We start from the raw sequence: 25,135 nt of genomic DNA, 5'->3' as shown, positions 1-25,135 counted from the left end.
GAGCTTCATAATGGCCAAGGGTGGGTGCTGAGTCAACCAACGAACTCTGACAGCAGACCTGTTTTCTGTGGGGGACCATCGGTGCCCTGGAAGGGGACAGGGGGATCTGGGAGGCACAGCGCCTGCCCTCAGCAAGCTCTGCATCTGGGCCTGAATATGGGGAACAGGAGTCTCTCCAAAGCTAACTCTAGACACCTCGACACTCACACTAAGCTTCTCATCCCTGCCCAGGAGCCCTCAATCTTGCCACTCTGCCTTTTTCCTGAAATTACTGTATCTTCTCCCCACTCCTCCCTCCCACTCCAATCCTTCTAGGCTCTTCTCCTCTCCCTCCCACATCAGCGTTTATCCCACCCTGTTTCACAGCCAGTAGCCTGGGAAAAGAAGCACAGGCCAAACAAGGGAAGAGGTAGGACAGGCAGGTGGCCCAGCAGGACCGGACTGCAATGCCCCAAGCTCCCAGGAGGGGGCGCATTGTCATCCACAGCCACCCATCCCTCCAGGAGCTCAGCCCTGCAGGTGCAACCCAGATTCCAGAGCCAGGACCGACATCTCTTCACAGTCACAATGCAGGAAGGCAGGGATAAGTGATTTGGCAGCTGCCAAATGGAAGGACCCAGGTCCAGAGAAGGGTAAAGGTGGCTGGAAACCTGGCGTGACAGAGCAGGTATGAGGCAGAGTCCGTGAGCCCTGCTTTACGTGCCCTGGGCTCAAAACTACCTACCTCCTCCCGGTCCTGGCAGATCTACTCTTGCGAGTGGGACTCCACGCTGGGCTGCCTCTGGAGCTCCTAGGTCCCAGGGGTACTTTTTCTTGGCCCACGTATTCTTGAATTCCTTCCAAGACTGACCTTTCTTTTCCCATGACCCCCCTGTCCTGCTCCCAGCATCCTCTGCCTCAGCTAAACCATGGAGTTTAAAGAGGCTAAATAGTCCTGGGTGCCCCAGCTATACATTAGCCCCCAGAGGGATCTCAGCTCTGCCAGGGGACTCAGGCAGCACCTGTTCCCCAAACACTCGCTTCTCTCAGAAGCCAAAGACAGCCCTGGGCCTCACTATGTACCAGGCTCTGCTCCAAGACATGGTGTGTTAGCTCACTGAACCCTCAAGTGAGGCACAGAGAAGGGAAGTGACCTGCTCACATGGCCAGTGAGTGGCAAAGCAGGACTGAAAAGTCAGGAAGTCTGATTTCAGAGAAAGACTGTTAACCACTGTGTCAGAGACCTCTAGTCCCCCGATACCCATTCTCTCCTGTTTCTAGACTAACAGGCAGTCCAGAATAACAACCACGTTTCTCAGTCTCGCTTGCATGTGGATGCGTGGCTATCATCTAACCCAGAGAGAGGAGGCATGTGTAGCCGTCAGGTCGCGCCGTTAATTAGGAAAGGCGTGTCCACTCTGCTTCGCCCCTTCTGGCTGTCTGCTGGCGTGGGTGAGCAGACTGACAGCTGCCACAGCCTCACACGAGTGCCAGAAAACTCCTCCCTTAATATGAGTCAGATCGTGGTGCTGTCCTGCCCCCAAACCTTCAATGGCTTCCCATTCCTTCAGAAGAAAAGCCACTTCCTCCATGATGGGCAAGGCCTTCTCCTGCCTAGCCCTAAGCTATCCTCCCTTCCCAGATCAATCAGCAGGAAAACCTCACCCTTGTTTAACTCTCCCCACTTCCCCTGCTTTCCCAATTCCTCTCCCCACACCCGGAAGACTCTGATGTATTTATCAAGACCCAGCCCAAAGGGTATCATGGGGTATTAGCTATGGGAGGCCTTCCCTGGCCCTACTGGCAGAATGAGCGGCTCCCTCCTGTGGTCTCTCATGGTCTGAGTACAGCCCACAGGAATAGTGACAGTCTTTCTGTATTGTCATAATCTGTAGATGCATCTACTTCTCCCATCTCTCAAGAATGAGAGTTAAGTCTGGGATATCTGTTGGTTGTCAGTGACCTGCACAGGCCCAGGCAACATGCCAGTGGCAGTCAAGTTCAATGAGTGAGAGAGAGAAGGATACAGGGTGTGAGTGTGTGTGTGTGGTGTATGTGGGTGCCCTGAGTTGGCTGAAGGCCCAGGCCAAGGAGACAAAGAGGACGCCTAGAAATAGCCCTATCCCAAACCCCAGGCCAGGCCTGGTGCCCAGATAGACTGACCCTGAGTAAGGAGGTGGGGGCCCAGGATGGGTGGGTGGAGAGGTGTGGCTCTAGCGGGCTGTGGCCCTGCTGTCCTCTAGGGTCTGTAAGCCAAGGCAGATGGGCCCTGCCTGCCTGTTGTCAGGCGTCCTGGCACTCGGATTTCAGTGACCGCCCCTTCAGCAACCAGCAAGTATTTCAGGCTGGGGCTAAACATCACCTGCTCTCTTGGCCCCACAACTTGTAGGGCAAAGGGGAAACAACCAGTCCATCCATTAAGGAGGGGCAGGGTTGGGGCAGAGATGCTGGAAAAGTTTGTCCCTCATCCCTCTTGCCCCACCTCACCCTCTTCCCCACTTGGAAGTTCCCTCCCTGAACTACAGACTGCCAAAGGTTGAAGGATTAAAGAGATCACCTGGCCCAACTCCTGCCATGGAGTTGGGGACACTGAAGGGAAAAGCCTGGCCCAAGGCTGCAGAGCGAGACAGGGAAAAGATGGCTGCAGGGAAAGGCGACGTGGAATAGTAGTTAAGCCACACAATCTCTGATGCTGAAGCTCCAATACTTTGGCCACCTGATGTGAAGAGCTGATTCACTGGAAAAGACCCTGATGCTGAGAAAGACTGAAGGCAGGAGGAGAAGGGAGCAACAGAGGATGAGACAGTTGAGTTGAATGGCATCAGCAAATCAATGGACATGAGTTTGAGCACACTCCAAGAGATGGTGAAGGACAGGGAAGCCTGGTGTGCTGCAGTTGATGGGGTCGCAGAGTCAGACACTACTGAGCGACCGAACAGCAACATACAAACTCCAAAGAAAGTATGCCTGGGTCCAAATCCTCACTCTCATGTGCAAGCGGGTGATGGAGACAATGCACGCACATCCCTGAATCATCATTAGAGTTGTAAGAGCTGAAAGACAGAAAGTTGTTAAGTCCGGTGCTTGGCACTTAGTAAGGGCTGCACTGACTTTAGCGGATATCTTCTGCACCACAGTTTACAGCATACAAAGCTTCTCAACACCCACAGTCTTGTTTGCCCCTCCCAGCAACCCTGAAAGGTAGCTATTATGAGCCCCCTCACACAGAGAAGGAAACAGGCACCGACACTGATTGGCCAAGTTCACACAGCTGATATGTCTCAAGTGCCCACCAGCGGTCTTTCCATACCCAGCCCCCTGCCTCTGACAGTTCGTACACTGCTTCATCAAATAGAGAAGGTGACATGGAGAGCCGGCCCTTGGCTCCTGACACCTCCCTGGGCTCGTCTTACCCCTGCACTGGATGACGCCAGGGCAGGGAAGACTAACATGCTTATCTGACATCCCTCCTGCCTCTGATCCCAACCTTCTAATTCTTAGTCTTGCCACCACCTGCCCCAGAACGGGAAAACTCTCACTGTGGGCTCTGGTCCTCGTTGTCCCCCAGCCGACCCAGCCCTTCCGACATAAGGCTCTCTCCTTTTCCTGTCTAGTGTCTCTGTTCACTTCAGAGCCCAGGGGTGCTGCCCTTCACTGACCCCCAGCCAACCCCAGGATCCCAGGCCCCTAAAAAAAGGCCCAGCCAGGCTGACAGCCTTGGCTCTGTATCTGCTTCCTGGAACACGCCTGGACCCAGACTCCCGAGGCCAACGGCAACTCCCTGCCAGGCCCCCTGCCATGGCCTGCCAGCTCTCCTCACCTAAGGACGCAATACAGCGATCACATGTCTGCACCAACCAGGTTCCCTGGGCCTCCTGGAGCTGCTGAAACTTCCCAGAATCTTGGGCAAGCTACTCCTGAATGAAGTGCACTCGAGGGAGTGACCATTGAACCACCTGTTTGGCGCCAGGTCACATGGCACTCAGAGCTCAGGGTGGTCTGAGGTGCTGTTTTGTAAGCACTAGTTTCACCTTTCTAATTATACTTTACCTAATCCAATCTTAATCATCTGTAATTTTTCAGAGGCACATTTTTCATCTGATAGAGGAGTAATCTGGGGAAGAAGCCAGGAGCAGCCCCAAGTCCGGGATCTGGTTTATTTCCTGGGAGCCTCCCTGTCCCCAGAGAGACTCAGGCTACACCTGTGTGTCCAAAAGGGCCCTTCTCCCCTGAGAGGACTTGGGCCCTACTCTACACCGGAAATGGCCCTCAGGAATGGAATGAGAAAAGAAAGAGGCCAGGAGATGGGATACTCTGGCAGGAAGAGAGCCGAGGGCAGCAGGCGAGGTGGGGGTGGGAGGGGGCTCTTCAAACAGAGAGAGCACTGACGAGGACAAGTGGCTGTCTTTGCTGGAGAGGGATCATTTGTCTACTCTATAAAGCCTTGCCCATCCCTGCACCAGGCCCTGTGGGCACAGCGGGGAGCCTTCACAGGGTTTCTGGCTTAATAGGAAGACAGTGCCTGTGCGTGCTACGTCGCTTCAGTCCTGTCTGACTCTTTGTGACTGTATGAACTGTATCCCGCCAGACTTCTCTGTCCATGGGATTCTCTAGGCAAGAATACTGGAGTGGGTTGCCGTGCCCTCCTTCAGGGGATCTTCCTGACCCAGGGATCGAACCTGAGTCTCTTATATCTCTGGCATTGGCAGGTGGGTTCTTTACCACTAGCGCCACCTGGAAAGCCCCAATAGGAAGACAGGTTCTGAAGCAAAAGGATCCCATGAAAGTAGGGTAAGTGCTATGACAGGGAGGTTTAGGGCTTCCTAGAGGCAAAGAGAGTTAAGCATAAAAGCTGAAAAGTGAACAAGAATTAACTAAAAGAGTAGAGCCTGGGACTTCCTTGGTGGCCCAGTGGCTGAGACCCCACACTCCCAGAGCAGGGGCCTAGGTTCAATCCCTGGTCAGGGAACTAGATCCCTCATGCCACAACTGAAAAAAAAAAAAAAGATCCCATAGGCCACAATGAAGACTGAAGGTTTTGTATGCCGCAACTAAGACTGGGTGCAGCCAAATAAATAAAACTTGGGAAATAAAATAAAAAAGAGCAGGGCCTGGGATGGAAGAGTATTCTAGGCAGATAGCAAGCGAGAAACATGGCGCCCCTTCAAGGCACAAAAAGGGCAGAGTGGCTGCTGTGTAGGGGCCACAGCATGGGCACTGTGGGGCCTGCCTCTCCAAGCAGGCTGAGAAGAGAAATAATTAACCTTTGTAATTGCATTCCCAATCCTACCTTATCTTCCCAGAGTCCTTGGGAGGTCAGCTGGGTGGGGACTGCTTTTTGCAGATGGAGAAAGAGACCCAGCGAGATGGTGATCTGAGGCCACAGTGAGTAGATAAATAACAAGGGCAGGATAGGAATGCAAGCGAGTCTCACTCCTGAGACCCTAAAGCTGGGGAGGGAAACAGATTCAATCACTCACTCCCTCCCTCAGTATTCAGTAGTCATTCATTCATGCCTACTATCTGCCAGGCATTTCCCCTAGAGCAGCACTTAAGTAATAAATTAGACTCATGAAACAAATGAGATAAGGCTAAAAGAGTTGGGCTGATTACACCAGCAATAGGGAGGACGGCCAGTTTCTGAGAAGGAAGAGCGATTGCCCTCCACCAGGAGCTGCAGCCCATCCACCCCACCCCACCCAACCTTCCACAAGAAGAGCCATTGTTCTCCTTCCAGGGAGCACTCTGCCACAGGCAGCAGTTTCTCAAAAGCAAAGCAGTGTTGAGTAAACCTGTCATTTGCCATCATTTGTTCTCTCAGACTCACAGTATCTAGAACTCTAGGGGAACGAGGAAGCGATTTCCTAGTGACAGAAAGAACACTCCATTCCTCCCACCGTGGCAGCTGTCCCCCCACCACACTGTGAGTTCAGGGAATGCAGAGCTGTGGCTCTCCTGTTCCCCCTGGTCCCCACTGAGCCCAGCACAGTGCTGGGCACAGGCAGTGCTCAATTTATTAAGGGAGAGACAGCAAGGGAGAGATGAGGAAACTCCTCTGCAGCATCTGAAGGCACCCAGTGACATCAGAGGAGAGAAATAGATATATTTGGATCCTCTCCTATGGGTCTCAAAGAGCCTTGGTTTATTCTTGAGCACTGCTGGGTCAACTGCCCTGGGGAGGAGACCCAGAAAGGAGAAGGGGTGAGGGGTCACCATTCATTGTTAGTGTGTGTGAGGCTTACCATCTGTTATTTCTTTCCATCCTCATGACAATTCAGAAAAGTAGATGGCCTCCCTCCATTTGGGAGGAAAGGAGACTCAAAAGGGGGAAGGCACTAGTTCTGAGTCTCTAGCTAGTAAGTGGCAGGCTTGGGATTTAGAAGCCAGACCTCTTCCCAAAGATACTGCTTCTGAACAGACCCTGCACCAAGGCAGGGGTATGAGGGTGTGGAGGGAAAGGTTGTTCAAGACTTGATTTCATGGCAGGCAGAGGCAGAGAACCTCACCACCATAACTAGCCAAAGAGGAAAATTCCCAGTTATTGGGGGTGGGCTGAGGGTGGTCAGCATCCACAGACTTAGGCCCTGAAGGGGTAAAGGGAGGGTCTCCATATCCCTGGGTCACTGGAGCCTCCGAGCTCAGCTTCTTTGGCCTCTACCTCTCGCATCTCTCCTGTGCCAACAGCACATCCCCTAGCGGAGGCGTCCAGATGGCAGGGAGGGCCAGGGAACAGCTGAAGATGCTGAGTAGGCCTCCGCCGCCCGCCTTCCCATGGCCCCACGGATCATCCGGTGCTGCCGGCCCATCTCATTGGCTCTCTCCTGGTTACTCATCTCTCCTCTTCTCCATCTTTCCAGCCTGTGGTTGCTGTGGAAACACAGAACAGTGACATCACTATAGGGCGAGGGCTGGGGTGATGCTGCTCTTGGCAGGGACTGGTCTCTGCTGCCTGCTAGATGTTAAATCCACATCTGGATTTACCAAGGGCGACAAAACGAGGGGACAGGAAAAGGGACAGGGCTCACACATTCTCTCCCCTTGTCTTGCTTTCCCCCAGTGTAGTGAGCACAAGAGGGCGGGGAGGATGCAGGTAATCAGAGGGATGAGGACGAGGCTGCACATACCTAAAAGGGAAGATAAAAGTAAGGAGACAGGGTGTGGCTTGGGAGTCAATTCCAGTGAGCCAGGTCTGAGCAGGGCGGGTGAAGATGGGGGTAGAGCTGTGAGAATAACGGGTCTGGGGTTTGTCTAGTTTCTCAAAGCACCGTGCTGCTCAGCTTAGACAGGGCTCACGAGAGGACGCAAAAGACTTCTGAAGATCTCTAGAGCTGCCCCCTCCTCACAGCTATAGCAGTTTCTAATCCTGTCTCATAAATAAGAACACTGAGGATCAGAGAAGCAAAGCAATCTGCCTTGTGTGGTCAGGAGCAGAGCTGAGAGCAGGTCTCAGGAGTCCAGCACTAATCATGGAATAACAATAATTATCCTATAATGGTAATAACTGCAGCAGCATTGAACACTGATGCAGTCTATCCTGCTTAGCATTTAAGAGCCTCCAACACCTCTATGCAGTAAATACTGTCATTTCCCCCATTTTTGAGAGGAAGCTGAGATTCAGTGTGGCTTAAGTGAATTGCCCACATCCACACAGGCAGCACCCACTGGAATCAGAACTGGAACCCAGATCTATCTGCCAGGAGCTGCTCACCCATCCCAGCTCTCCAGCACTGCTTCATAAGGACCATGTAGGGAGAGCACTCTGGTCCCTGGCTCTCCAGCCACTCTGTGTCTGAGAGAGGAGGCGGCCCTGTGTCTAAAGGTTGTGACCTTGAGTTGGAAACCAGCTCAATCCCCTCCTCCTCCTGCACCTGCTCCGGCAGTGAGGTCACTGGGGCTCTGTGCCCAGCCCTGAGGCCTGTCCCTGCAGCTTTGGCAGAAATAGGCCCGCTCAGTTCTGGCAAGTGGACCTGTCCAACAGAACCAAGAACTTGGGGGAGAAAGGGCTCTTCCTCCCTGGCCTGCTTCCCAGAACGTTAGGGGAAGGGAGGCAGATGTTCTCCACTTCCACATAGAGAAACAGAGGTCCAGGGAGGTGGCCCGCCACACTGTACGTGTGTGGCAGAGCTGGAGGGATCCCAGGGCTCCTAGGCCCCACCCTGTGGATCTCCACTGGCTCAAGTGCAGTTGGGCACCATTCCCTTCCGTTTTGCGTTTTCCTTCATAAGTGTGTGTCATGTTCCCAGTTGTCTCTCCTGTGCCTAGCCCAGGGCCTGGCACAAAGTAAGTGCTTTAATAACTGTTAGATTAAAATAGGAAGGGTTCCTCTAAACCTCAAGTCTGCTCCTCTGTAAAAGGGATAATAATAACACCTACTTCAGGAACTTGGTTTTAAAAGTTCAATCAGACAATGCACTTAAAGCCCCCAGCATGCAAAAAAACAACACAAGGTGGATCTTATTATTAAAAGTGCTTTGGAAAGTGTAGTGTCAAACAAGGTAGATTAACGACAGTCTCTGAAAGTGCAGGCTGCCTGTGGAAGGCTGCCTGCCGGTGGAAGGTCAGAGAAAGGACGACAGCTGGGGGCCAGCGGCAGTCAGGCAGAACGGAGCTGTCCTTGAGCCTTGAAGAGCCGGCTGAAAGGACGGCATTTCGGAAGGAGAGTGAGGAGGCAACGGCCGACAGGAGCAAAGGCTCGGAGCTGTGCGCACAGGTCAGAAAAGCCTGGCGCACGGGCGGGGTGGAGGGGGAGCTGGACAGCTGGGCGGAAAGGCGCGCGGTAGACATTCCGCAGGGAGGGGAGAGCACGTGTGGGGCAGACGCGGGGCGACGGACAGGGTCACGCTTTTGCCGGGGGCGAGCAGAGGGCACACGCTGCCCCCGGTGCCTCTCCCCGCCATCGGGCAGAGTGGGGAGCGGTGGGAGAGCACGGGGTCTTGGACCAGCTAGACCAGGCTCGCCATCTGGACTCCCCATTCACCGTCTCTTTATTTCCTGCGAACTTGTCAGCCGCACGCTGAATCTTGGCTCCCCTCACCTGTAAAATGAAGATCGAGATGATGCCTGCGCCGCCAAGAGTCGGCCAGCGCTTTCCCGGCGTGGGCATCATGCCCAAGGGCGAGTTTCCTTTCTCCTCTGGTTTCTCATCTTTGTTCTGACCCCAAACTCGGAGAGGGACCAGGGGACGGATGTCGGTGGCCTGCGCCCCAGCTCGCGGGCACCGTGCCCCCAACTGCTTCCTTCTCAGATTCCGAAGAGCGCCTTGAGGCCAGGGAAGGGAGCAGGGCTTACCAGCCCGGGGCAGGGACTCGGAGCCCGGGACCCGCGCTGACGTAGGCAAACTGGGTGCCACCGGCTGCCACTTCACCCCTGGGAGCATTGGGGGATGGGCGACCAGCCCCCGGCGAGGGAGGGCCTGCTTGGGGCTTCCTATTTCGGGCCCGGGGGTGTGGGCCACGCCCCGTCACGTGTGACACTGGGGCCTTTTAAAGCGGCAGCGCGGGCTGGGAGCTGCTGGTCCCAGAGTCCTTGTACGCGTTCTCTGTCGTCTCTTTCCCAACCTAGCCCAGCTTCACCATGGTGGACGCCTTCGTGGGTACCTGGAAGTTAGTGGACAGCAAGAATTTCGATGACTACATGAAGTCACTCGGTGAGGACGGCTCGGGATGCTGTGCTGGGGATGGATGCTGTGCTGGGGAGGGGCTGGCCGCGTGCCCGATCGGAGCAGTTCTCTAGCCCTGGCTAGATCCTGTATGCCTGCTGCATCCCTCCTGGTCAAGGATGGGGAGCCAGGAGACTCGGAGAAGGTGGCAGCCTGGGCTAGGCATGCGAGGCCTGTTGGGAGGGGGCTTTTTTTTTTTTTTTTCCCTCCCCGCGACACATGTGGGATCTTAGTTCCCCAATCCAGGATGAACGGTTGCCCCGCTGCAGTGGAAGCGCGGAGCCCCAGCCACTGGACCGCCAGGGAATGCTGGGAGGGGACTTTAACGATCTGAACTTGGTCAGAGAAATTCGCAGGCAAGGAGGCACCAGGGGGCAGCTGTGTCGGTCGCTGTCAGGGGGCCAGGGAGGCACTTTCGAGGAAGTAGGGCTTATGATCTGGAGGTAGGGGTTTGGGTAAAAAGGAGCACTGATTGAAGGTGAGGAGGGAGGAAAAGAAAAGAAACATGGGCAGTTTAGGAACTGGAAACTGAACCATGAAAGGGAATAGAATGGATGGGAAGTGTCCTAAGGTATAAAGTAGGTATACCTACCTAAGATGGAAGGGGGAACAGCTGTGAACAGGCTTTGAGGAGGAGGTAAGATGAGCCTGCAGAGTTAGCAAGAACCTCTGTTCCTCTTTGTTGGGTTAGTTAGGGTAAAGGATTGTTGCTAGAGGTTGCCCTTTCTCACCAACCAGCCTAGTGGTAGGGTAGGGCAAGAGGCCCCATCATCAGCTGCAGCCCAAGGATAACTTGCTCATTGGGGAAGTATCTGGTTAGGGGGTAAAGCAAAGAGGCCTGAAGCAAAGCCAAGAGCTAGTAACAGCAGGGAGGGTCTTTGGCCTAGGAGGGTGTGGTGCCAGGATGGAGAATGAAGATTCAAAGAATCTTGCAGAGAAGGACTCCAGAGATCCCCATGCCTTGCTTCAACAGATGGAGAAGCCAAGATCCAGAAGAGTAGAAACTTGTCAAATCAATTCCACAGCAGAGCTGATGTGAATACCTAGATTTCTAAATCCCAACAACTCAGAGCAGTTCCCACGATAGGCCCTGGGGGTGGGAGTAATAAGAACTGCTTAATTCATCATTGACCTCAGCCCTTCCCCTTCTGATACGGGCTAGAGGGAGAAGGTCATATTCCTTCTCTGGAATCTCCAACTATGAGATTATCCCAGTTCCCCAAGCTGGGATGGGGAAAACTGGAATGTTCATGGTTGAGGTAGGTTCCATGCCTTCCTCCCAGGGGACAACTGGATTACAGCAGTTAACCAAGGAGGGAGGGGGTGGGGGCTCAACCCCAGGCACTTCCCAACTGTTCCTGACCCCCGAAATAAGCACAAGTGTTGACTTTTGAGGCCAAAGTGCTCAACTGCCCCTCTATGCTAAGCACTAGGCCCAATGACTCCAGGAAGGCAATAATTCTTAGAGAAGTAGGAGGCCCAGGGCAGTTGTTAGGGAAGATAGGATGCCCAGAGCTAGCTCCACACCCTCAATCCCGTCTCTCCTAGCAGACATTAGAACTGAAGACCTAGGTCCCTGAAGTGAGTTGCACCATCCTTACCACCTTGCTCCCTTATTTTGCCCCAACTTGGGTTAGGTCTAAGAATCCACCTAGCCTGTTTGTTGTACAGATGGAAAAAAATGAGAGGCCAAAGGGGAGAAAAGACCCTCCTCAGCTCTTAAGTAAATAGCTTCAGCTTCATTTCTAAGTGGAATCTGTCTCTTCCCAGGTCTCCTAATTCTGTAACTTGCTCTTAGCTCAGTCCCTGACTGATTCCACAGTGCCTTCCTTCCTCAAACACTCCACACCTCTGGGTAGGTCCTAAGTAAACAGAGCTCCTTGCACAGTGACAAGGTCCTGCTCTGTGCTGGGGAGTGGGATTAGCCTGACTCACTCTGATAACAGGTGCGTGATCAGTTGTGTCTGACTCTGCGGCCCCATGGACTGTAGCCCACCAGACTCCTCTGTCCTTGGGATTTTCCAGGCAAGAATACTGGAGTGGATTGCCATTTCCTTTTTCAGGGGATCTTCCTGACCTGGGGATTGAACCTGCATCTCTTGCATCTTCTTCATTAGTAGGCAAATTGTTTACCATGCGCCACCTGGGAAGCCCCTGATAACAGGGGGCAAGGCCAAATCCCTCAGTGGCCAGGCAGGGTGGGCCAGCAGCAGCACAGCTGCAAAGGGTGCCTGAGCCTCCCTCATGTTAAACGAAAAGTTCTCGGAGGACGAAGAGGCCCAGCCTAATTAGTGTCAGTGTGTTAGTGCCGCCAAGTGGCACACTTGGCAGGCTCAGGACCTCGATTAAGTGCATGCTGGGAGACAAGGTGGCCCAAGAGGAATAGTGCAGTTTTGGAGCCTAAATTCAAATTTAGATAACCACTCATCCTTTCACTTTGGACAAGTAACTTCACTCTCAAAGCCTCATTTGTAAATTGGGGATAGTAAAGCCAACTGTTCAGGGCTCTTATAAACATTAAGTAAAACCACCCGTGAAGCCAGGCATATCAGGGACTTTCCACCCACCACCTCACCAAAGCCTCTGCCCTTGGAGAATAGCTCAGCAGAGACTGTTGGAAGGGGAAGTTGGAGGCAAAAGGCCAGCTATGAGGGAAACCATGACCTGCAGGGCTCTTTGTTGCACGCTCTCTTGCAGCATTGGGGAAGCCTTGCTGAGGCCGAGGGGAGTCCCCACAGGAGACCTGGACTGGAGGTCTGACTGCCTACCACTTCAGGCCTCGCCTAAAACCGAACAGAGACCAACACTCCCTCCTGCCTACCTCCTAGATTATGGATAAGGTTTTGAAAGTGTCTTTATCACTTATGGGGGATGAGCACCAGTGCATCTCAGAGCAAAAACTTTCAGAAGTGCAAAATCCTTGTCCATAGGTTCCAGAAGGCAAAGTCCCCATTTCTTTTCTTTCTCCCTCAGCCTGTGCTTGGAAAGCTGCTCAGGTGGCCTGGACGAGAGCCTTGGGCTCCAGCCTTTTTAGCCGAGCAGTAAAGTGAGCTCTGCAGTCAAACATTCTGGATTTGAATTCCAGATTTGTGACCCTGGGCTTCAGCTCACTCTCAGTTTTTGCATCTGTAGAGATACTAGCATCAATCCTGCAGGGAGACTGGAAGAACTGAAAGACTTACATGTGTAGTTTTTACCACACAGGAGGCACTTAATAGTAGCTTATTCTACCCTCAGCTCTGCCACTAACTTGCTGTGAGGCATATTTGTCCATTAAGTTTCTCACATCTCATGGAATCAGTAATGTCTCTTTACTGCACAGAGCTAATGGGAAAAACTGAATTACAAAAAGCCACATAACATCTTTGAAAGTTCTCACCCGCCTCTTCTCCCTTCCCCACATTCTGGTCTGAGTTGGTCACTGAGCCCCTTGTACTTCGCCTCTCGCTCCAGCTCGTGCTCATACCCTTCCCTCTGCCCTCAGGTGTCGGTTTTGCTACCAGGCAGGTGGCCAATATGACCAAACCTACCACAATCATTGAAGTGAATGGGGACACAGTCATCATAAAAACACAAAGCACCTTCAAGAACACAGAGATCAGCTTCAAGCTGGGAGTCGAGTTCGATGAGACCACGGCAGATGACAGGAAGGTCAAGGTGAGTTGAGGAAGGGGCCGTGGGGGATGGAAGGCCCTGAAGGGGAATAGGGCAGCACCCTATTGTTGCACCTTGAGGGGTGGGCTGTTGTGGGGGATTGAAGCCTGCCTGTGGAGTGCTGGGATGTCCCAAGTGCTAAAGGCATGAGTCCTGTCCTCTTGTTCTCTTCCCTGTCTTCTTGGGAAGCATCTACCTGTTGCCTGTGGGATTGGACTGCACAGAGCCAGGATATTCTGACCTCAGCATCTACACCAGCTCCAGCTGGGTGACCTTGCACATGGCATGCAACTGATCTGGCATTACTTCCCCTTCCATAGATGGCGGGGAAGTTATGTGGACATGGCTGTGACCTCAAGTACTTTAGGAACAATGCCCAGAAGTCAGGGTCCTCAACTGAACAGGTGATCCTGGCCGCCAGGAGCCAAGGATACAGCTGAGGACAAGAGGTGGAGACCTACTCAGATACTTCTTCAGCCTCCACCTCCTGGGTTTGGTCAGTGACCCTGAGAAACCATTTCTAGTGCTGCCAGCCTACAGGGAAGAAAAGTTATCTTCTGGATGAAGCATTCTTTGGTGTGTTTGTAGTATCTTCTCGCCAAGCCTCTGCCCCTCTCCTTCCAGGGAGGAAGAGGACATCTACGTCCAGTCTCAGAACTTCTTGGCAGCTTGTCTGCAGGTGGCTGTCTTGGCCGCTTGCCTCAGGCCTCCCAGCCCCTGAGCCAGGCATAGGAGAGAGAACAAAGGGGTTTTGCCCTCAACAAGGTGTTTCTCTAGCAGCACTTTTCCACTAGACCCTATCTCTTCCTCACAGCTGCCCCCAAGGACAGGAGAGGGTCTAGTATCCTCCCTGTGGAGGAAGCTGGAGCCCAGCCCAGGATCACACAGGAAGCTGGCAGCATAGAGATGGTACCCCAAAATCACAGCCCACCTTGGAAAGAAGTGCTTACCCCACCATACACCTTCACCTCCTTGAGCTAGCCTATCTTCTTGAAGGGCAAGAACCCCAATTAAACACAGTAGTAGCTCTCTGGGATGCCTTGGCTAAAAATAACTTGCTCTGAATGGACCAAAAACTAGAGGAATGGGAATGAGGAGGAAGGGGGTGGTACCTACCACCCCTCTAGCCCCAAATACATACACATAGCCTCTTTAGATCTGCTGATCCATCAGGGTCCCCCAGCCTGGCCTTAAAGCCCCCAAATTTCTAGAGACCTGGGAGGAGTTGCCAGAGGAGAGCCAGCTGATGTAGGCTGGCAGCACCCAGAAGACGAAGTGGACATTTGACCAGGGCTGTGAAACACCTCAAGGGCACCCAGTCCCAGGACCTAGCAGTTGATGCTCACTTATCAGCTGGAGGGGAGAGGCCACATGATATGGACCAAGGGGCACAGGAATACAGACGGCACAGTCGAATTTTCCAATACCTTGCATCCCCAAGGTTCTTTTAGACACTGTGTGTGCTCACCACCAGGGAGTCTCAGGATTATTCCTCCTCACCGGTCTTTCCCAGGGATTAGGCTGGTACCCATCTCCTGTATCTTAGAGGGACTGGGGCTGTGGGCATCACCCAGGATATGGGATAAGTGCCCATCTTGAAGGCTGGTGGCACTTCTCAGAGCCAGGCTGTCTGACTTCACTGTACTGCCTGCTTCTCCGTTCTTGCCCAACAGTTGAAGGCCCCTCTTCCAGCCAAGCAGGAGTGGTGAACTAGACGTCTCATGGGACTAGGTTGGAGGTGGGCTGGCTGAGCTCTGGTTCTCACACCATCAACAGTTTGCATTAGAGGCTAAGTCCTTTGTGGCCCCAGTGACCAGACCTCTTCTTGCCCCTCAATCCTAGCTCAGATCTCAGCTCAGGCCTCTACCCTCTTTCCACAGTCCATCGTGACACTGGATGGCGGCAAACTTGTCCACGTGCAAAAGTGGAATGGACAAGAGACATCACTTGTGCGGGAAATAGTTGACGGGAAACTCATTCTGGTAAGATGGATTAACTTTGAAGCCTTACTCAATTGGTTTCTATTGTCCCTTCAACCAAGCCTATTGTGCAAAGCCAAGGTCATGCCCTGTGACCAACAGAGGGTGGAGGCAGGCCTGGGTGGTATTAGGACTCGTAATACTGTGGCTTTGGGCTTTGTACACGCCTCTGCATAAATCTCAGCTTATAGGGTGCATGATTTTGGACAAGTCACCTTCTCCAAGTCCAACTGTAAAGTGGGTACTAATGACAACCTTGTAGGACTGCTGGGAAGTCTGAAGGAGAGAGTGGTTGCAGAGCACAAAGCCTCGCTGGTGTGGGAGGACTACAGCAGGCACACTCTACAGCCTTCGTTTCATCCTCCGCATGGGCCCACTGCCTTGCCCAGGGAGAGGCAGAAAGCACAGCCAGATGGGATTCCAGCCCTGTAGGAAAGGCTCCCATCTCCTAACCCTTTGGGCAGGGACAGGCTGGTGATGGGTTGGGCCCTGACAGCACAGCCCTTTCTACTTCATTCCAGGCTCACTCACCTCCTCTGACTGCTTTCCATGCCTGGCCTATTGCAAGTACCTGACTAAGGCCTGGGTTGAAAGCAACAACCAGGCTGTCAGATCTGTCTGTTTAAGGACCTCACTCAAAGAATGTAGCCTTGACTGAACACCCCCCAGGGGTAGAGACAGCAGTCACTTGTGGTCTCTGCCTCCTTATTCTGTAGGGTCTCAGGTTTTCACCTCAGCATCTTCATTGCAGACCTTCTTGGGTCAGTGTAACCTGCTCACTGCATTCTTGCACTCCCACAGGGCAGGGGCCCTGCAGTTTATAATGAGGTACCTGGCTCTGGTGGGAATGTGATATACAGGACCAAATACTCGCTAAGCAGTCAGGCTGTGGTGAAACCATGGGCCTGGCTGTATGATGCCTGGAAGGATGATGGGGGCTTTGGCCTCTGGCCCTGGGTTAGGGAAAGAATGGAGAATTGGGTGGCCTAAGATAGTCCTTTCCCAAGAGTCTCTGGGCATTTTTATTCAGCTTTACATCTACTATGTGCCAGGTACCTTCTTAGGCACTAAGGATGGAAAGGAATGGTACAAGGGAAAGAGAAACACTCTGGGATCTTGACCAAGTTGCTTCCTCCCTGAAAGCTCATTTCCCCGAATCTCTGCAAGAGGAATTACAATACCTAACTTAAAGACTTGGGTGGATTCCCTGGCAGTCCAGTGCTTAGGACTCAGCACTTTCACTGCTGTGTTCCAGGTTCAATGCCTGGTATTGAACTAAGATCCTGCAAGCCATGTGGCACAGCCAAAAAAAAAAAAAACTTGGTATATGCATTAGGAAAAAAAAGTCTGTCAAGAACCTGGCACGTAGTAGGTAGGCAGTAAATGAAAATTATTATCATGAAGTAGTAGAGGGCTCTCCCCATCAGAATGGAGTGTTCCCAATACCTTCCATGCCCACGCCCTTGCCCTAATCTGACTGTCTTTTTTCCAGACACTCACCCATGGCAGTGCGGTCTGCACTCGTACTTACGAGAAAGAGGCATGACCTGCCCTCTCCTTCCACTGACTGCTCTTCTGCCAGTTGGCTACTCCTGGACTCGGCACCAGATTGCCTCATTTTTCTCCTCTGGCATTTTGTATAAATCTACCTTGACTGGGGAAATTCTCCTGGGGTCAGGTGGCACCAGCCTGGATCCAGTTCCGTTCTCATTGTGTCTGTTTGTTTTTTTAACTGCATCCAAAGGGTGCTCTGAGGTCAATAAAGCAAAGCCAAGGCCACCCAGTTGCCTTTCTGCCTTTGGTGACATGATTCTGGGATTCTCAGTTTCTGTGTGTGTCAGACAGTAGGCTGAAAAGACTGCTACTCAGGAAGCAGCACTGGATGAGAGACTGAAATGGACAGTCTCAGGGACAGTGACAACTGATCACCTTACACGTACAAAAAATAAAACAGCTGTACCTACACCCTGCCTTCACAGTGCCCCCTCCCTAAGTCCAAATGAGCTAGTCCAACCTGGAATAATCACTCAGTGACAGGACTTCTGAACCATCACCCCTGGCCCATCCTGCACTGAATGCCAGGAGGTCTGGACAGTTGCTCTTCTCTATGGAATGCTGTGGACTCTCTTCAGAACACAAGATCCAGGCTTGTGCCAGTGGTGGTGGGAGAAAATACCCACTGGCCAAGATGACTGTTGAGCTTCTGCACATGTGCCAGGCCATTACTCATGGTTACAAATTCTTACTGGTTCTCCAGTCAGCCCTAGGGGAGAGGTCATCTGATCATTACAGAAGTGAGGGCTTATAAGTGATCTCCTAAGAAGGCTGTGACCTGCTAGTGCCTCTGGCTCTGTACCTTAGCTGGGCCGCTCTTCAAGGTCTAAAGTGACATATTAAATGTTTTCCTGTCACCTAATGCAGCCTCAGTGACTTTTAAGTCTGTAAGTTTACAGGAAGAGGGATTATACTAATAAGGACTCTCAGTAAGTTTAAAACTAGACACACTTCCATTTGGTACCAGGATTTTAAGCAGAAACCTGAAATGGAACCAATTGACTCACACTGTAGTAAATACAAAGTAAAGCAATGATTTCGGCTTGAACTGTCTGGTTCAGTGGTCTGATGGAATGTCACAAACAAGCTAAGTCACTGCAAACAATGTTTTTCTGGCTGTGACCACTGGCTGTCACTTCTAACATAGCAGAATCATGTTGGGGGGATGGAAAAAGTGAGCACCACTCCTTACCGTGTTCTCTCTCATACTGCCAGTCTCCCTCTGCCCGTGTGCTGGATGTCACCGAGACCATCCACCAATCAGGCCGGGGTAGGTAGGCCAATAGGTAGGGGCCAATCCCTCCGTTCAACTATAGCCAGACTCACCCCCACAGCAGTTCCTGTGGCTCTAGCCTGGACTCCTGTACAGGAATCTGGCTCTGGCAGTGGCAGCTGGAGAGGGTAATACGACCTCCTGCTGAATGAAGCTGGGTGAATGAACTGGGTAGCTGCAGGGGTCACTTGCAAAGGGACCAACAGTGATAAGGGAACAACTCATTCAGGCAGCTGCTTTTGATACCTAACTCCCAGACTTGCCTGTGGCACAAGGGGATGCCATGTCCCGTGGGAGAGAAGAGGGTGGGAGGCCATATTCTTACTACTGAGTCTTTCTGAGAGCCAAGGCTTCAAAGCACAGGCTCCGGATTCCTTCTCTCAGCCACCCTCTCTACGCTCCATTCTCACTCCTTGTGCTTCTTCTTGTGCTTCTTCTTCTTTTTCTTCTTCTTTGCTGCCTTGCTGTCCTTTGATGTGTGCCTTGCCCTCTTGCCTGTATCGCTCTCAGAGTCTGAGCTGTCAGAGTCAGATGACTTCCTGTCTCTATGTTTCTTTTTCTTCTTTTCCTGAAAAAAAAAATTAAGAACTCAACATTATATATGTGTATTTGCTTTAAAAAAACATGGTATGTAATCATTAGGGGATAACAATAAATTAGAAAACATTCATAATAAAATAAACTGCATCTTTAAGTACTAACAAGAAAAAGTGCTCAAAACAAATGGAAAAGGATCAAGTCATAATGCAGCATGTACTCTAAGTTCCAAGGTATATAACATATATACATACCATATGTAATATACATTTACACATATAAACTATAATATTTTGCACAGTAAATTATAATACACATATTTAACATACCTGAATATACTTAAAATCACAGAAAACAGTGAAAAGGACACAAACAGGCAACAAGTGTTAGCTCGGGAATGAACTGAATACAGGGAAGCTGGGGCCCTTCACTGTCGTTTTTCATTTTTTTTAAAATAAGCATTTACTACTTTCATTTTTAAAAAGCACAAGATATTAATGCTGAAAGTCAGGTCCTTAGAGATCACCTGGTCTCTTAAGAGACAGTACCGCAAACGTCTGAGAATAAGAGAATAATAGATTGAGGACTCCTGACTCCCAGGCTGGTTTCTATCAGACCCAGCTGCCGGGGGAAATAACAGCCATCAATTAATAAGGCCCTACCTGCTGCCCTTGAATATTTATCATCTCTAACTTTCACAACCAACCTTACAAGAGTAAATTGATAAAGAACTTTCTCAACACTCCACCCACCCCACCGTGCTGCCAAATTAACAGCACAAATGCACACAAAGAATGAGATACAGACCCGCGGGCTTCGGTAGGGTACTCAGAGCAATTTTTAAGCATTGCATAAACCTTTTCCTTGGATTGCAAATGTTTATGTTGCCTTGGTAAGGTTTCTAAGAGATTATGGGAGGAAAAAAGAGAGTAGACGAGGACAAGGCTGCTGCCCCTCCCATAGGCTTCCAGTCAGCATTCTGAGAGCTGTTAAGTCTGCCTGATAGACCGGGTCTTGGGAGCTGGCTGTGAGAAAACAGTGGACCAAACACAGAACCAGGTGTTACACCCAGACTTGAATTCTGGCTTTAACACTTACACCACTCTCATGTGACTTTGGACAAGTCATTTTACCTCAGGGTGGCCTAGTCTCCTCAAATGTAAAACAGAGATAAGACCAGCACCTATGTCACATGGCCATGATGAAGATTTAAAGAGACGCATCTGTGGCTGGAAAAGCTGAAAACCACTTGCCCTTGATCACATAGGCAGGGTTGGGATCTGCACATAGATCATCTGTAGCACATGGCCCCTCTTCCTGTACAGTGATGGGAGGCCTCATGGTAAATGGTGGTCAGAACAACAATTTTGGAACAAGACGGAATTAGGCTCAGATTTCAACTCTGCCACTTACTATGTGACTTAGAACAGAAGACTTAACTTTTTTGAACTTTTCAGTAAACTACAAATAATAAAACCCACTTCAAAAGATGCTATGAGGATTAAACATGGTAAAAACTGTCATTAACTATAGCGCCTGATACACAGTAAGTACTCAGTGATAGCCAGAAGTATCATATTGTTAGAGAATTCCCAGGATGTTCTGACAGTCTGGCCAAGTATCTACAGCAGATAAGTCAAAGTTCTGAGAGAAAATTAAACCAAAATTCTTTCTTGGAGTCTCCAGTGGAGCAGAAAGAGGGGAAGCTTGCCAGACCCATGTTACCAAGCTGTAGGAACCATCACTGGGAGAAGCTGAGAGTTGGCAGATCCCTGATTTGGCTTATGGTGTTGCAATCTCCTGGATGGCAAGATCATGGATGCCAATCACAGGCTACATGGGCTTGGCAGCCTTGTCAGTTTTTGCCCCTCAGATAGGACAGAGTCCTGGAAAAGTAAATAAGCAAGTGCAGAGTCTGGCACCAATTCCCCCAAGCCTGGCCCACCCTGGATAAATAAATGAGAAAGGAGAGTAATACTACTACTTTACAACCAAACAGCACTTTAGTTTATCTAGCTTTCCACATCTCATATCTAGTAATATTAATCTGGTAAGGTCAAAATTCAGGAATTATTGCCATTTTACAGAGGTGAAAACAACTGAAAGAACTGAATTGAGCTACACCAAAGACAAGAACAGGGCTTCCTGGTAGCTCAGCTGGTAAAGAATCTGCCTGCAGTGCAGGAGACTCTGGTTCGATTCCTGGGTCAGGAAGATCCCCTAGAGAAGGGACAGGCTACTCACTCCAGTATTCTTGGGCTTCCCTGGTGGCTCAGACAGTAAAGAATCTGCCTGCAATGCTGCAGACCTGGGTTTGATCCCTGGGTTGGAAAGATCCCCTGGAGGAGGGCACTGCAACTCACTCCAATATTCTTGCCTGGAGAATCCCCACGGACAGAAGAGTCCAGCAAGCTGCAGTCCATGGGGTCACGAAGAGTCGGACATGACTGAGCGACTAAGCACAGCACACACAGGAAAGACAAGAACATTAAACTTTCTAATCCAGAGTTTGGCATTATTTGTACTTTGCTCTCTGTCAATGATGAATGCTCAAAAGGAGGAAAGAGAAGAACAAATCACTAGAGAACCCTGGCATAACAGAATGTGGCCTCTAGCTAGAAAGCAAGACTCAGGAAAATGGTCTTCTAGACCTCAGTCTTGACATAGAGGCTCTTTTGCACCCTGAACAAAGAAAATCTAGTCCTCCAGCAGGCTGGCACCATTTTCATTGTGTGTCTATAATCTTGAGCTGGAGAACAAAAATTACTTCGTATGTTGTAGTTCAAGAGGAAAGTTGGGCGTTGGGGTAGAGGCAAAGATGGAAAGTCAAAGGTAAAACTAGCTTCTGGTTCCTCAAATGCATCCAATGAGAAAGAGGAGCATAAGGTAAAGGGTAGTGAACGAGGGGTCTGAGCTCATGGCAGACAGGCCAGAAGGACAGGAGAAAGAAGCCACTCCTCAAAACCACTCTCTCGGAAAAGCACATATCCTGTGCTACAGCAGTTAGTCCATCCACATTCTCTATAGTTCTGAAAGAGGATAGCAGTATACTAGCGTGAGATAAAAACAAAAACTGCGAAAGGGAAAATAACAGCAGTTAACACTTACTGAGTACCTAGTTTTCTAGATACTGGGCTGGGCACTTAGTGTACATACCTCATGACCATCACAACAAACCTATTAAGTGGGTATAATCATCTCTATATGTTCAGGAAAGAAAATTATAACTTCAGAAGGGTTTATTGAGATACAGTGCCTTGCCCAAGTGCTAGAACCTGGATTCAACTCAGGCTGGGCCCCAAATCAGATGTTCTCACATGGGCTTCCCAGCTGACTCAGTGGTAAAGAATCTGCCTACCAACGCAGGAGATGTTGGACACGCGGGTTCGATCCCTGGATCAGGAGGATCCCCTGGAGGAGGAAATGGCAACCCACTCCAGTATTCTTACCTGGAGAATCCCGTGGACAGAGGAGCCTAGGATGCTACAGACCAGGGGGTTGCAAAGAGTCAGACACGACTGAGCAAATCAGATGTTCTTTATAGCTCTGTGTATATTAAAGGCGGCACCTAAATTAGCATTTTTTTAACCGAAAGGCACTGATTAGCCAGCAAACAAGCATACATTCTTTTTTATTCTTTTCTTTTTTTGGTTGCACTGGGTCTTTGTTTCTGCACACAGGCTTTCTTGAGTTGCAATGAACAGGATCTGCTCTTTGTTGCGGTGCGCAGGCTTCTCATTGTGGTGGCTTCTCCTGTTGCCAGGCACAGGCTGTAGGCGCACAGGCTCTATTAGTTGCAGCACAGAGCCTCACTGGTTGTGGTCTGTGGGCCCCAAGTGTGTGGGCTCCAGCAGTTGCAGCTTGCAGGCTCTAGAGCACAGGCTCGGTAGTTGTGGCACCCTTGGCTTAGTTGCCCACAGCGTGGAAACTTCTCGGACCAGGGATCAAACCCAGGTCCCCTGCACTGGCAGGCAGATTCCTATCCACTGCGCCACCAGGGAAGTCTTTTTCTATTTATTCTTAAGAACTACTCTTGAGAAAGCACTGGTTATTTATTCTCTTATTCTTGAGAAATGATTGATTCTCAAGAGAAAATTTGATTCTCAAACTGATTCTCCAGGGTGCATTTCTGTAAAGTAGGATGGAAGGTGAATCCTGGTTAGAATTTGCCTATGAGCCCCACTTTATCAAAGCTTGGAAAGGGTAAGACTGGAAGGAAAAGGTTTATTAATCAACTCACAAATATTTACTGAACTTTACTACCTACAAAGCATTCTAGAAAGCCATAGTTACATGTAATGTTGCTTAGGAGATAAGAAAACACAGATTTTTAATATAATTCAGACAAATAGAGTACCTACTAAAGCCTTAGTAGCAGATGCCAAGTAAACACATTTAGTAGCTCAGCAGTAGTGACTGGCACCATTCCTCCAAACCTGAGCTAACCTCGTCAAACAAGGGGAAGAATAACTCCCTATAACCATACAGTACACTCATTCAACAAATATTTGTTGAGTACCTTCTATAAGCCAGGAATATCTACTAATTTGTCTCTTGTAATACTTGAATGACGTTAGAAATCAGGGATCAGAAGCCTTCAAGGCACATACTAATCAAGAGAAACACTAATCAAGATACTAGGCAGCCCATGGAAGTGGTGTGAGAAAAGTACAAGCAACATACCACAGACACATCAGGGAAAGAAATCAATTATATCTGAGGAATTTGGAATGGTCTCATGAAGGATAGGTGATGCGCTGTACTTCTAAAGGATGAACATGGCTTTGGCAGGTGGAGTAGTGGTGGTAATGCTGATGGAAGAAGGGAAGTGAGGGTCTTCCAGAGGGAAGACAGATGAGGTAAATGCTTGAAAGATCCCGTGTGGCTTATTTACCATGTACTGGGTCCCATCACTTCTTTCTTACTCAAAGACATCAGTCCAAGAATTGTCCCTTTTCTGCATCAAATTTTCTTTCTTTAGTGGCTCATTCCCAGCAGTAAACAAATGTGCTCTTATAGTTCCCATTAAAGAAGAAAAACAAAACCCTCCTAAGCAATTTTAACCAGGTTAAAACTGTTAACCTGGTCAACACCACTCTACTGAAACAGGTTTTGTCAAAGTTACCAATGAGTTCCACTCCACACGGCCAAATTCATGGTGAATCCTTAGGCCTCATTTACTTGATCAATCAACTGCATTTGACACAGTCTATCTTCCATAAAACACACTCCTGACTTAACTTCCACCACATTCTCTCACTCTCCACCAACTTCCCTAGCTGTTCTTTTTCAGGCTCCCTTGCTCCATAACCTCTAAAAATTGAAACGCTCTGGGGCTCAAGTCCTCAAACCTGTTCTCTTCCCTGTATTTACTCTCCAGGCAATCTCATATATGAACTCAAATACCATCTATCTACAGATGGCTCCCAAATTTGTATCTCACCTGAGCCTTTCCTCTGAGCTCCAAAACTGCACATCTAACTGCTCTCTCTACACATCCATGTGTGTACCGGATAGGCTTCTATGCCTCACCCCCTCCAAACCTTCTCTCCCGCCCCTCCAGTTTTCTCTCCCATTTTCATTGATGACAACCCAAACTAAACCCGACTGCTCTCCATTCCCAAACTTACTTCTGCATTCCTTCTCTTAGCTCAGTTAACCCAAAACCTTGCTGCTGCTGCTACTGCTGCTAAATCACTTCAGTCGTGTCTGACTCTGTGCGACCCTGTAGACGGCAGCCCACCAGGCTCCCCCGTCCCTGGGATTCTCCAGGCAAGAACACTGGAGTGGGTTGCCATTTCCTTCTCCAATGCATGAAAGTGAAAAGTGAAAGTGAAGTCGCTCAGTCATATCCGACTCTCAGTGACCCCATGGACTGCAGCCCACCAGGCTCCTCCATCCATGGGATTTTCCAGGCAAGAGTAGTGAACTGCGGTGCCATTGCCTTCTCCGCAAAACCTTGCAGTCATCTTCAATTGTTCTCTTCCTTATCTCACATCTGATCACTCTACAAATTCTATCAGCTCTGCCTTCAAAATATATCCACACTTCAACTCCGTTCTCACCACCTCCACTACTATCATTCTAGTACAAAAAAGTGAAAGTGAAGTCGCTCAGTCGTGTCCAACTCTTTGCGACCCCGTGGACCTATGTAGCCTACCAGGCTCCTCTTTCCATGGGATTCTCTAGGCAAGAATACTGGAGTGGGTTACCATTTCCTTCTCCAGGGGATCTTCCCAACCCTGGGATCGAGCCCAGGTCTCCCGCATTAGAGGCAGACGTTTTAACCTCTGAGCCACCAGGGAAGCCCAAGCCTCCATCATCTCACATGTGGATTATTAATACTGTCTATTAACTAGCTTGCTACTTCCACCTTTGCCTTTTGACCATCTGATTTCCATACAGTAGCCAGAATAATTCACTTAAAAGAGAAGTCAGATCATGTCATGCTGCTGCTGCTGCTAAGTCGCTTCATTCGTGTCCGACTCTGTGAGACCCCAT

General features: G+C 50.2%; 3 protein-coding genes across 5 annotated transcripts in view; 1 reads left to right on the top strand and 2 right to left on the bottom strand.

Moving 5' to 3' along the window:
• On the bottom strand, positions 6,099 to 9,556 carry LOC108637396. The gene is made up of 2 exons (XM_018057384.1): positions 9,014 to 9,556; positions 6,099 to 6,846 (listed from the first exon to the last, which is right to left on the bottom strand). The coding sequence occupies exons 1-2, from the start codon at positions 9,353 to 9,355 to the stop codon at positions 6,805 to 6,807; spliced, it is 384 nt and encodes a 127-aa protein (XP_017912873.1). The 5' UTR covers positions 9,356 to 9,556; the 3' UTR covers positions 6,099 to 6,804.
• FABP3 (fatty acid binding protein 3) lies at positions 8,508 to 17,080 on the top strand. Of its 2 annotated transcripts, XM_013971605.2 has the most exons (5): positions 8,508 to 8,689; positions 9,541 to 9,625; positions 13,122 to 13,294; positions 15,172 to 15,273; positions 16,763 to 17,080. In XM_013971605.2, exons 2-5 carry the CDS (start codon positions 9,553 to 9,555, stop codon positions 16,814 to 16,816), a joined length of 402 nt encoding a protein of 133 aa, XP_013827059.1. In that variant the 5' UTR covers positions 8,508 to 8,689; positions 9,541 to 9,552; the 3' UTR covers positions 16,817 to 17,080. The 2 variants fall into 2 exon arrangements, with proteins under 2 accessions (XP_013827059.1, NP_001272630.1); NM_001285701.1 differs by lacking the exon at positions 8,508 to 8,689 and having other exon boundaries at positions 9,552 to 9,625; positions 16,763 to 17,047.
• The window catches only part of ZCCHC17 (zinc finger CCHC-type containing 17), a 51,507-nt gene continuing 44,130 nt past the window's right edge, over positions 17,759 to 25,135 (bottom strand). For both annotated transcript variants that reach the window (XM_013973678.2, XM_013973681.2), the window contains exon 8: positions 17,759 to 18,665. In XM_013973678.2, coding sequence (XP_013829132.2) covers positions 18,504 to 18,665 — 162 coding nt within the window. In that variant the 3' untranslated portion in view covers positions 17,759 to 18,503. The remainder of the gene's footprint in view (positions 18,666 to 25,135) is intronic.

The sequence above is a fragment of the Capra hircus genome, chromosome 2 (genome assembly GCF_001704415.2).
Source record: "Capra hircus breed San Clemente chromosome 2, ASM170441v1, whole genome shotgun sequence".
Taxonomy (NCBI): Eukaryota; Metazoa; Chordata; class Mammalia; order Artiodactyla; family Bovidae; genus Capra; species Capra hircus.
The sequence above is the reverse complement of the archived record's forward strand: the minus strand, read 5'-3'. Positions and strand labels throughout refer to the sequence as shown.